We start from the raw sequence: 13,372 nt of genomic DNA on the forward strand, positions 1-13,372 counted from the left end.
AGTTACTGCGCCACATGTGAGCCATCAGCACAAGTTGCGTGCATGCGGCAGCCTGACATGCTCCTAAAACGAGTCTTTGCTGTACAGCCTGACACTTTTTGAACGCCTGCAATGCAACTCTTTCATTTTTAGCAGCGCTGCTCTCACACTTCACTTGCACAACTTAACGCATTTTACTCACTGCTGAACTTAGGGGTGGAACAGTACGCCATAATTACAGTGCGGTGTGTACCTCATTTTTAAGGTCAAAATTGTGGGGACAGGAAGAGAACAAAATGAAAATCATATAATTGCTTATCTTATTTGTAAACAGCTTTATTGAATTTTAAAATTAAACTGCAAACTGATAGCAGCGTATAAATAAAATTCTCAAAGGGGACCGGTCATGCTAAGCCAATTTTTCTTACCTTTTGGTACCTGTTTTTGTGTATTTTGGAATCAGCTTAAGTCCCAAATCTTTGAAATCAAACCATGGAGGCATGGCAAAGATATTTATAAAACAATCTTGCCTTCCGTGCAATTTTCCCCATTTTTGACGTTTTTCCCATTGGTGACGTCATGAATTATCTCCATATATGGTCAACTTTTACCCGATGAGCTTTGCGCAAGTCCACCATGTAGTCTGACGTTTTGGTCTATAAGTTCCTTCTTTTTCTCTACCCTCTTGTAGTGGGGCAGACTGGCTCGTACATGCACATGCATCCTCCACTGTTTACATTTCTAACAAAAAGTAGCGTATAGTTCTAACTTGTGTCTGTAAGTATGCTTCATATGGAAGCGCAAAAAACTACAAATGGCTGACGGGAAGAAAGGCAGAAAGCAGCTTGAAGATGGTCTGTAAAACATTATCCATGGAACATTTTGACCAAAGAACCACCATTACATGTTATGTAGACCACAAGGAAGTGTTTTCAATTTAGAAAAACATCAGATGACCCTTTTTAGTAAAAAAATAATGATACAAAAATATATATAAAATAATTACGGTTTCAAACAATAACAATATCTATTCGTGATTTACCTTATTTTGTTCGTAGTAAAGTCATAATTAATTGCAATTAATCGCAAGTACAAGGCCAAATTTTGGCCCAGGGGCATTTTTTTGTAGGAATAAAAATATAACAAAAACAAAGCAAAAATGGGGGTACTACACCTAAGAGGCAAAATGTAATGAAGAAATGTTGATACTAATAAATAAATACGACACTGTTTTTTTCCATCAGTGTGTGAATGTGTGTGTGGGAATGGGTGAATGTGGAAAATAGTGTCAAAGCGCTTTGAGTTCCTTAAAAAGGTAGAAAAGCGCTATACAAGTACGACCCATTTACCATCTTTAAAGTAGGACTGTCAAAAACGACTTAACTTATGTGATTAATCACAAAAAATGATCGCATTAATTAATTATGTATATACATACAGTATATTAATCACACAATTTATTTTTACTGTACTTGCTCCTTTACCTTAAACGTGGAAGGGTTGTTATACATCAGTGATCAGGTCAGTAATACGTCAGTGCAAAGATGAGTGAGGAGACTTTGACTGTTGTATTATTTAAACCATGACTGAACAGTGGACATTAAATAAAACTGTTACCATGTTTTGAGCAAACAAATGTAGTATATTCAAGTAGCCTAAAATATTTGTTTTAAATGTTCCTGAATGATAACATGACTCTCGCCAGATCCTTGTAGTTCTCTGAGCTCCACACATTGATCTGTGAGTTCTCAATAGGAGATGTATTTCAGAAGGTGGGGCCTTGTAAAAAAATCATTGTATGTGATTGGATAAACCACTTGTCCGTCATCTTGAATGACGTGCTACTTCAACCACTCACATCCAAATCAACCCGTGACGCTGATGAGAGGGATGCTGGGAAATCAAAACCCGGTCGGAAGAAGAGCCAAAACATCCTAGCCACCAATAAATGCCTTCCAACCGTTCTCTGTTCATCTTTTAAAGAATTCATATTTGATCGATGTCGCAAAACAGTTGCAATAGCAGAATCAATGTCCGCACACGACTCCTCGCTCCGTGCCGCAATTGTTGTTTGAATCAAACAGTCCCTTCGACGCTACGTCACATCAATGAGATCCTGCCCGGCGATCCTGATTGGTTAATTATTTTTTGCTATCTGGAAAGAGTTTGCATTGCCTTCGAGCCCAGTTCCTTGTGTGAAGCTCAGCGAACTACAAGGGTCTGGCGAGAGTCAGGTTACCTGAATGATATTTTGGCAAAAAAATTGCATTTGTGTCCACATTTTTTTTAAGTCAGTTTAAATTGAGCAAGCAAGTAATAGCCTGTGATTAATCATGCCTGGTGTGAGACTATCTTGGCACGTTCAAATTCAAAAGTGTGATTAATCTGTTTTAAAAAAAATTAACACTTGACACCACTACTTTAGACATCCATCCATTTTCTACCACTTATTCCCTTCGGGTTGCGGGGGGCGCTGGAGCCTATCTCAGCTACAATCGGGCAGAAGGCGGGGTACACCCTGGACAAGTCGCCACCTCATCACAGGGCCAACACAGATAGACAGACAACATTCACACTCACATTCACACACCAGGGCCAATTTAGTGTTGCCAATCAACCTATCCCTAGGTGCATGTCTTTGGAGGTGGGAGGAAGCCGGAGTACCCGGAGGGAACCCACGCAGTCATGGGGAGAACATGCAAACGCCACATAAAAAGATCCCGAGTGCAGGATCGAACCCAGGACCTTTGTATTGTGAGGCAGACGCACTAACCCCTGTTCCATCGTGCTGCCCCTACTTTAGACATATACAACCTTTTTTCCAAAATATCAAAATGGCCCCCTGCATCTTTGGATTTTTCAGCCAGCACTAGTTTGACCAGCTTGCGAGTTTCATTGGTGAGGCTAAAGATGTTCACAAATAAACTAAGGCTTCCGCGTTAAATGTCTGCAGTCATCAGAGCTTCCATAGGCGTGTGCGCTGCTGCCTTGTAGTTCTGAAACTACATTTCCCGCAATCCTTGCACATTGTTTACATTTTTCTGTCATGGCGTCCTGCGCTGACGACGAGGAAGTAGAGCTGCTCTGCTTGCTGGCTTCGAAGAACAGTAAAATAAAAGGACGGTGGTATCTGCGGCCAGAGACGAACAAAGAACTCACTATTCCCTCTCAGGGGTGAGAAGTGGAAAATATTACATTTATAAACTGGCCTGATTTTAACTGTATGATGTTGACCAATGTCACAATTAATGCGAGTTCATGTAAAACATATATGCCGAACAGTGTTATGTGTGATACAGTGCGAGGAACAGAGTTTGCGCGGTCATACGCATAAAGGAGTCTGCAGAGAGCCACGAGAATGTTTGGGCCTTCAGTGTTCACAAAGGAAAAAGGAGACTTTAATTACAGGAAAAGTTTTTCTAGCTCTGGTTTCTCCTTGGCACTTTGGCTAGCGGTTGTCATGTCTAACAATAGTTGCCCCCCCAAGGCAGTTTAACTTCCTGTCCCTCACCATTTGAGAGCTCGGTACACTTCTTTACCATGCCAAATGTCCCGCACAGAGAAGTACATGTATTGTTCCAGCCCTAATTGTTCTACTTCACACTTAACAGGAATGCCTCCAAACTACTGTGTTGTTTGTGTCCATTTCTTAGCTGATGTACTAATTTCCTTGTTTGTTACTTTGTGTTCTGAAAAAACCTTGTAGAAAGGTCCACATGAAAAAGATCAGTGGACGTATTTATCCAAAGCTCAGACATCCCTTCTTGACGTGTCCGTTTGAGGTTTTTCTTCACACTCGGACAGTAAAAGTAATGGCTGTTAACGATCCCAGGACATTATTTTCAAACGCCTGGCCGACAAAAATATGAGGCTATTTATATTTCAAGCAGCCGCCGACTTCCAATTAGTGTGCGTGTTTTAATGATTTATTTGCTCTGAAGCGTGGCGTCGCACCCTGGAATGAACGCTCAGACCTCCGCCAAAGTGGAACAGGCCAAATTCTGCACAGAATTCATGCATGTGAGCGAATGTTGTCGTTTTCCACTAACACTTAGCCGAAGTCCTGGATCCACACCAATAATTTACAGGCTTTTCCTTGGCTCGTGCTCCATTCCGCCTTGCATTTTCAGATAAATCAATTTAGCAGTTTTTTGTAGGAGTTTTCTAGATAACACATAAAACAATCATGGCGGATGTATTAGGAAAAGACTGGATTGGAAGATTAGGACAAATCCATTTTTCTGGTGAACTCCTGACTTTCATATTGTCACACTTCCCTTACTGATGAAAAGCTGCCATGCGGGTTCAATAAGGCAAGACATGGTCCTGCCTGCTGTAAATCCAGCTGTTCTAAAGAGCTGCTGGCCTATTTATTTCGAGTAACAAGGATGGTAATTGGAGCGGACGGAGTGACTTCACACTGGGGGGAAATGGAGCTGAAAAATCTGCCCTGATGGCCAAAATAAAAGATTTTGGACAGCAGAGCGGAAAACAAAGCGGGGCAGCGACGCAGGAGAATGCAGAGGAAAGAGGTGGTGAGGGAAAGCACAGAAGACATTGGGGGCGGCTTGGCGCAGACGGTAGAGCGGCCCTGCCAGCAACTTTAGGGTTCCAGGTTCGTTTCCAACATCCGCCATCCTAGTCACGGTCATTGTGTCCTTGGGCAAGTCACTTCACCCTTGCACTTGATGACTGGCGGTTAGCGCCTTGCATGGCAACTTCCGCCATGCAGTAAATGTGTGTGTGCGAATGGGTGAATATGACGTATAATGTAAAGCGCTTTGGGTATAATTTCAGGCATAGCAAAGCACTATACGGGACGGCGTGGCGAAGTTGGTAGAGTGGCCGTGCCAGCAATCGGAGGGTTGCTGGGGTTCAATCCCCACCTTCTACCATCCTAGTCACGTCCGTTGTGTCCTTGGGCAAGACACTTCACCCTTGCTCCTGATGGGTGCTGGTTAGCGCCTTGCAGATCCCGCCATCAGTGTGTGAATGTGTGTGTGAATGGGTGAATGTGGAAATACTGTCAAAGCGCTTTGAGTACCTTGAAGGTAGAAAAGCGCTATACAAGTATAACCCATTTACCATTTAAATACAGACCGTTTACCATTTACTATTTACATGAGCGTGTAGATGAGTACAGTAGTCTATATACCTTGGACATGAATATACTTTAGAGTAGTTAGTGTACAGCTCATATAGTGGTATAGATTGACTAGCCACCAAATATGAGTCAACACAAGTGAGTACACCTCAATGGTATGTGACTACTATTGTTATCTCACTGCTGTAATCCTCTTAGCCTTGGAATTGAGCAGAGATTCACATTTTTCTTACTGGAATCATCTTTCACTCCTCCATGATGATGTCACTGGTGGAGTTTCTGGATTTTAGACACCTTCTTGTCTTCCGTTTGAGGATGCTCCACAGGTGCACTGCTGGGTTCTGGTGTGGAGGAGACATACTTGTCCACTGCATCACCTTCAGCTTCCTCAGTAAAACACTTGATCATCTTGAAGGTGCACTTACGATCAGATCATGACGCTACAACCACAATTCCTTGACTAGAGGCAAAACGCATTTAATCACTTGTGTTCTGGTCCGATATAGATATCGGCTATTGTTGGTCTGTTACCAGCAAAAAACAAGTATGAAAGATATGTGTTTGCATGTAGTTAACCCGGCTGAGTCATACCAAATACTATAAAAATGAGACCCATTACCTCCCTGCTTGGCATTCAGCATCAAGGGTTGGAATTAGTGGTTAAATAACCCAAAAATTATTCCCAAACACGGCCACCGCTGCTGCTCACTGCTCCCCTCACCTCCCAGGGGGTGGAACAAGGGGATGGGTCAAATGCAGAGAGTAATTTCACCACACCTAGTGTGTGTGTGACTATCAGTGGTACTTTAACTTAACTTTAACTTTAAAATATGTGATATAATGTCTGATTCACGCTGTCCTTCAGTGTGTTTACTTGTGCAAAGCTGCAGAGCTACATTTCCTCCAATAAGCACACAAAGTTGGTCTTTTCTTCTATTTTAGTCAAGTAATTTACAACAGGTAAACATGGTAGGCTATATGCTATTAGGAGCAGCTAAGCAAACAATAGTACACAAGCTAGACATACGTAATAATAATAGAACAATACTGCAGTCTAAAACAGCAAATTTGTCAAATAAACAAGTATCAAATAATTATAGTTACATATTACTTATACATACAGTCTCCAAGGCAGAATCACATTAGAAAGTATGCATTAACAAACGTGTCCGCATCGTGAGCTTAATTTGAATTCATTTTTGTGACCACTAGGTGTTGCCAAAAAAACCCAATTACAACTCCACTTCAACTTAAAGACAGCATAAATCTATTCCAGACAGTTAATAATAAATAGGTTAGTGTTTTTCATTCCTACCTTTGTTCTCTGTTTGACTCATTTCATTTGATCAAACCTTTTCTAACATTTTTCTACAAAAAAAAATACAAGTATGTTATGATTCCTGCTGCTATTCTTTTAGACGAATTGTTGTATCAGCTTAGTTGTCTTATTATTTAAACTACAATATCTTTGAGTGGATAGTGAACTGCTATACAAGCTGTACACTGACTTATCCAAACTATATTTATTGCTATAGTAGATACAGTAGGTATGCATTTACAAATACTCAAATACTCAATGTTCAATTTTCATGGGGATTGAAAAGTGTAAAAGTCGACATTGTAAGAACAAATGCATTGTGACAGATGGTGTTATGGTTACTTTTACTCTATAGGCTTCTCAGGTGTCCTTCTGGTCATCCAAGAGAAGTTTTAAGGTGAAGTGAAGGGAGAGCTCTTGAAAGTATACTTAAACGTCCTAAGTGTCCGTCCTGTCCTTTATTATATTATTTATTTGTGATGTATGTTCCTGCCTGTGACTGTCTCACTGTCACTGATATATGTCCCATAATTCATCTTTGAAGAGTGATCAAGGTGGCTAACTTCGTGCTATCTTTCTGTCTCACCTTTTCCTCTCCTTCGCTTTCTTACATCTTCTTCACGGCGCTTCCAAGTCTTGCCTCCAGGTTAGTAAGTACGGCATGTCTGCTCTTTATTTATTGTCCTTAATCTCCTGGCGTGCATCTTGGTCTCAATCCATTTTTATTGCATCGAGTACTTCATAGTTTCATATCGTGTCATTTTTTGAAGATGTTTTTTGTTTCTTTAAACATTTGTGCTAACCAATGAGCTGCTAGAGGGTTTAATTTTTTTCGGCTAGTAGTATCCAGCATTAAAGTCACATTGATTTTTGTTTCTCTCTTATTTTCCACTTTTAACGTCCAAACATGAACTTTTGTTTTTTGTCCACTTTTGCTCCGCTCTTGTTTTGGTTGTTTTTCTCTGCATCTTCTTTCTTTTATTTGACGCAAGGAACTCTGACATCATTGTTTCTGTTGCTCGCATAAAGAATTGTTAAACTGCTGTGTTCCTTTGCAGTTGTTTCCAGGTGCTGTTGAAAAAGTTGCTGTTTTATAGTCCTTGATTCTTTTAGTTTTTGTCATATTTACATTCAATAGCTTTAGTGTATTGTGAACATGCTTAAAGGGGAACTGCACTTGTTTTGGAATCATGAGAGACAAGAAGACACAAGTTTTTATTTTTTTCTTTGCTTTCTAACATGTAAAAATTGGCTCGTTTTTTGCAGCTAGCAATACAGCTAATGGAAGCACTCAATTCTATATCTAAATCACTTTAAAACGCATTTAAAAACTGTCAAAAATACTTCATATATGTTCTGTAACTTGTTTGATAACCAAACTGTAGCAACATTGTTATTGTAAGAGCGAACACTGAGGAACTATTTTTCTAACACAGTAGCAAATCGGCATGTGGAGTTAGCCGTCAAAGTTAGCTGCGGAAAGAGATAAGCTAGCAACTGCGTCAACACGAAACACATTTGAGTTTGTAATGCACAACACAATGCGATAAGACACCAATCTGTACAGGCTGAAAAACATGAACAATCATATCACGGTATCTTTAAAGATTTAGCCCACATTACATGTTTTGTTTGTACACAGCTAGCCAGACAGCGTGTGTACTGTAGTTGTACAGTGATGTGCTGCATGTATCATGATCAATATTAAAGTGTGACTCACTCAATGGACAGTTGTGCGTTTGGTCCTGCTGGCCGGGGATGTTTTTTCCAGTTTATTTGGGCAAGCGCTCCATTTATGTCAAAATAGCATGGCTTCAACTTCCACATTTTGCAGCTTCGAGTCGACCTTACTCTCTCGGCTTTTGTCTGCTCCAACATTTCACTCTTCCTTCGTGCTGTCTTCTAGAAGCTGTAGTTCATCCTCTGTACATTCAGCTTTAAAAAGATAAGGTTGTGAATTCTCATTTGTCTAAAAATAGTTGTCTTTGTTGTCAGTTACCAAGTCTTCCATGATTAGAAAACACACACGCCTTTGGGTCCAAAAGTAGGAACACACATTTGTTGCCAGAAGTCGGAAGTGTGCAAACGAAAAATCAATGCGCGGAAGAAATCATTGATTAAAATGATCAAAATACGGTAAATATTGTAGATATTACATATAGTTATGAATGTACCTAATACTACATTATATATAGACTTGCAGTGTGTATATAAAACGTTGATGGAGGGTTTTGAAGTTGTTCTAGAGGGCTTTGAAGGTTACAACGGTGACTCTAATTAGCCGCATCTTCCAAGCGTTTTTTTCGCATCTTTAAAATCCTAAAAAAAGACATACATGTATGTGTTCTTGTCTCTCATAATGATTGTAAACGACAGGCAAAATTCCTACCGTAATTCCTAAGTAATATCAGACCCTGTGGTCTTTATTATATTATAATAAAATAAATGAGTATAAGATGGATAACAGACACTGTTTAATAAAAATAATACAATGAATACATTCAGAATAAAAGATATCAGACACTGGTTTTCCTTGAATAATAATAAATACATTAATTAATTCAAGATAAATATCAAACACAATGCATTAATTCAGGATAAATTATATCAGATATTGTGGTATACAATGAATAATAATATAGTACATTAATTCAGGATAAATTACATCAGGAACTGTGGTATTCAATACATTGTAATAAATACATGAATTCAAGATAAATATTAAATAATAGTACATTAAAAGAATTCAGGATCAGTTATATCCGACAATGTAGTATTTGATAAATGATAATTAAATAAGTTAATTTAGTATAAATTACGCTACATTCAGACAAAATTATATGAATTCAGGGTGAATGATTTCAGACACTTTGGTATTCATTAAATAATAACAATTATATGAGTTGCCAATTTTCCAAAAAATAAATTCAGTCCAGCACATTAACTGTCAAATGTTTTCCTGTTTTAAGTACTTTTTTTAATAAGCTAAATATGCTGCTAACCTTTTCCAGAACAACTTCCACACATCCCGTGGTGTTAATTTTGTGTGAACTCTATGCAATAAACACACACCAGCCTGATCAAATATTTATACTGGACTCCAAATGCAATATCAATCTCACCTTCACACAGGGTGTCTGGATATCAGCAGAGTGCTAATGGAGTAGGTAGAAAAGTTGTCATGTTGACTTTTAAGCTCAGTAAAGTTTTTTAGGCATGTGTGTTATGTGGTTAGTAATACAGTATATACAGTAAATATATAAATAGGAATGTTTGAGGCTTTTGCAGAGTTCAAACAGTTGTCAACAAGTTTATTTATGTTAACATTGCACACATGTTCTAATGCATCACTAAATATTTGCGTGTGGTCTCATACAGTATGCAAAACAAGAGCAGCTCGTGTTTCATATGTCAGTTAAAGGGCGATACATGGGGAGCTAACGTTACACAGATATCACATTATCAGGATTGTTGGATGAGTAACGTGAAGGAAACTTTCAATTCAGCAATAATGATGTTAGTTAGGCTTACTGGCATGTTCTTACAGAGTGTACAGACGTTTGAAGTGATCCGGCGTATGTACAATCTGCTCAGTATCTATAATATATATGTATATTTTAAGAAGAAAAAAATCCTGCATGGCAGCTTGTTTGTGTCACAGGCCAATAAAGAAACAATCTGCGAGCCACAAAATGTCCTCCATTCCGCAGCTTAGACACCAATGAAGTACATGCCCGTATAAACCCGAACAAACCAGGCAGATGTGATTAGCAAAATAAGAATCAAGACGTAGCTTAGATGAAACTCCTCATGTATTTTTCATACTGTCTTAAATGCTGCATGAAGCTAGGGAAGGGGGGCCTTCATGGACGTCTTCCAGTAGGGACATTCCTGACTGTTTATGAGCTGTTACATGCACTTGTGGGGTGTTTAGCTTGAAAAGTATTGCAAAACATCTTGTTTTTAATCACTGTAGTTTTTATTGCACATTTTTTGGTACAAAACACAGCATGAAATGAAAACAACTTACAATAAGACGAGTGCAATTATTGCAGTTTTGTTTTGGAAATCTATCAAAACAAAGTTTTGTTTATCAAGTTAGATATTATGTTCTTGTCTAGCCTGTGCAGTTCCCCATATCCTTGTTTTAGGATCTTTACCAAGTATCGTTCCTTCGCTTGTACGTTTTCTTTATCTGCTGTAAATGTCCCAAGTACAGTGCAATTGGAAAGTACTTATAGCGCTTCACCTTTTCCACATTTATTTATGTTACAGCCTTCTTCAAAAATGGAATACATTCATTTTTGTTCTCAAAATTCTAAACACTACCCATAGTGATAATGTAAAAATATTGCTTTTAGAATTTTTTGCAAATGTAATAAAAATTAAAACTAAGAAATCAAATGTACATAAGTACTCACAGCCTTTTCGCAATAGTTTGTTGATGCACTTTTGGCAGCAATTAAAGCCTCAAGTCTTTTTGAATAGGAGGCCACAAGCTTGGCATACCCATCTTTGGGCAGTTTCACCTATTCCTCTTTGCAGCATCTCTCCAGCTGCATCAGATTTGATGGGAAGCATCGTTGCACAGCCATTTTAAACTATTCCCAGAGATGTTCAAACAGATTCAACTCTGGGCTGTGGCTAGGCCACTCAAGGACATTTACAGAGTTGTCCTGAAGCCATTCCTTTGATATCTTGGCTGTGTGCTTAGGGTTGTTGTCCTGCTGAGAGATTAACCGTCACCCCAGTCTGAGTTCAAGTGCTCTAAAGCAGATTTCATCCAGGATGTCTCTGTGCATTGCTGCATTTATCCTTCCCAGTTCCAGCCGGTGAAAAACATCTCCACAGCATGATGCTGCCACCACCATGCTTCACGGACTATGTTTCTATGCACTAAATTAGTTTGATTTCTCAAATAGTTTGGTCATTTTGTACTTTCACACATGTGAAGTCCCAGTGTCCATGCACACTCTTTAATGCAGGTGTGTCCAAACTATGGCCCGCAGGCTAATTGCGACCTGCCAGTGTCTTCAATTTGGACCGTCAAACATAAGCAATATAACATGGAGCGTTATATTCATGTCTTGTACAAATAATTAGCGGTCTGAAAGCTACCATTTTGTCGCCGTCTGGTGGCTGATGACAATAACTCAACTATTAATTGTACTTTTAAGGAAAAACATCACAGCATTATCTATACGACCCAATCCAAACAACCTTCCCTAGTCATGGTGCATTAAAACAAAAATAATCAACCAGCACATACATTTGGGGGGGACGGCGTGGCGCTGTTGGGAAAGTGGCCGTGCCAGCAACCTGAGGGTTCCTGGTTCGATCCTCAGCTTCTACCAACCTAGTCACGTCCGTTGTGGCCTTAAGCAAGACACTTTACCCTTGCTCTTGATGGGTCGTGGTTAGGGCCTTGCATGGCAACTCCCGCCATCAGTGTGTGAATGTGTGTGTGGATGTAGAAATAGTGTGTCAAAGCGCTTTGAGTACCTTGAAGCGAGTATGACGATCCTCTTGGTAGGGGGGTATCCCTTTATGGAGAAAGCCTGTGCGTGACTTTGTTTAACGTGGGGAGACTGGTGCACAGACAGTCACCACACGATCCTTGACAGATCCAGGTCAGGGTCCAGTGGCATGGAGTCCAAGACGACTGGGGACCCTTTTCTGCTGCAGCCTTCATCCGCCATCCCAGCCGTTGTGACGCTCCATAGGGTTAGCAATCATCCTCCCCCTGTTCCACCGTTGAGGTCTTGGGTCGTTATTTCCCCATAACTGGGCCCACATGGATGTGGGGGTGCCTTCTTCCGCCATCGCAGCCGTTGTGGTAGTTCTTACATCTATCGTCTTCCGCCTGCTCCGCTGTTGAGGTCTTCATCGTATCTCTGGCTAGGGGGCAGTCAGGTACTAGGCCTTTGCCAAGGGCAACCTGGGGTAACAGTAGTAAAGGGGTTAACCTCCTAGTGCCCCAAGACCCCATAGAGGAGCCTCCACTGCCGGATGCACTTTAACGTCATGCCCAGGACATTATATACAAGTATAACCCATTTACCATTAAACATTTAACAAACATGGTCACACGTAACACAACCTGCTCATTGAACTTTGTGGATATTATAAAAAAAATGTCCAATCAACATTAAAAACAAAATCTAAATTACACCCATTTAAATCCATTACAAGGCATGATGGAAAAAATACAAAACACTCTCTCCACACTTATCCATGTTTGGCGTTTTTTAGCTGCTTGATATTTCTGTTTGATTAAAAAAAAAACTTAAGGAGGTTGTCACAGAAATAAAGAAGGTAGGAGTTGAACTTTCACATACTGGTACTCTTAATAACCAATTATAATAATTATTAATTAAATATCCAGTATATTATTATAATAAAGTACTTATTTATATATATATATATACATATATATATATATATATATAGCTAGAAAAACTGTTTGTGCCTCGATACCACTCCAGAGGGTTGCTATTGTTCTGGACAAGCTCACCAGTTGTGTGGAATAATGGAGTTGTTGCTAATCAGTTTGGAATGCACAAATGCAGCGTGAAGATGTTTGTGTACGCTTTCTTTTTTGCCTTTATAATACCTGCTTCTCTTCCATCTCACTCGTTTTTGTTCAGGAGTCTGAATGAAGCCGCATTCTCCATTGCCTTAGCTACCTACTTAAATAAATTTAAAAAAAAAAAAATCTCCAATCGATTTACTTCAAAATGTTCCGTCCTTGTCATTTGTAAAGCAAATAAACAGTCTCCCCTTCATTCCAGTAGTTGCTTATGTTTTGATTAAATTGTATCTGAGTTGAGACTGGCGCATGCCCGAAACGAGGGTTCACCTGCGGCAGCACACACCCACTCGAAACATCTAGTTTTAAATCGCATAATCGAGTTGTGTTAATCTGTTTTCTCAAAAGCCAAACATGATCAGATTAAAGTGTTTCCATGTGT

At 39.6% G+C, this 13,372-nt stretch overlaps 1 protein-coding gene across 19 annotated transcripts in view; it reads left to right on the forward strand.

Moving 5' to 3' along the window:
* LOC133661622 (ELKS/Rab6-interacting/CAST family member 1-like) overlaps positions 1–13,372 on the forward strand; it is a 144,035-nt gene that overhangs the window by 62,228 nt on the left and 68,435 nt on the right. For 14 of the 19 annotated variants that reach the window (XR_009827969.1, XR_009827970.1, XR_009827971.1 and 11 more), the window contains one exon: positions 7,036–7,047. The exons of the other annotated variants lie outside the window; for them this stretch is intronic. Coding sequence is in view for 11 of the 14 variants with exons in the window: in XM_062064962.1 (XP_061920946.1) it covers positions 7,036–7,047 (12 nt within the window). In the remaining 3 variants the exon portion in view is untranslated. The remainder of the gene's footprint in view (positions 1–7,035; positions 7,048–13,372) is intronic. 19 annotated transcript variants of the gene reach the window in all.

Source organism: Entelurus aequoreus, linkage group LG12, assembly GCF_033978785.1.
Source record: "Entelurus aequoreus isolate RoL-2023_Sb linkage group LG12, RoL_Eaeq_v1.1, whole genome shotgun sequence".
Taxonomy (NCBI): Eukaryota; Metazoa; Chordata; class Actinopteri; order Syngnathiformes; family Syngnathidae; genus Entelurus; species Entelurus aequoreus.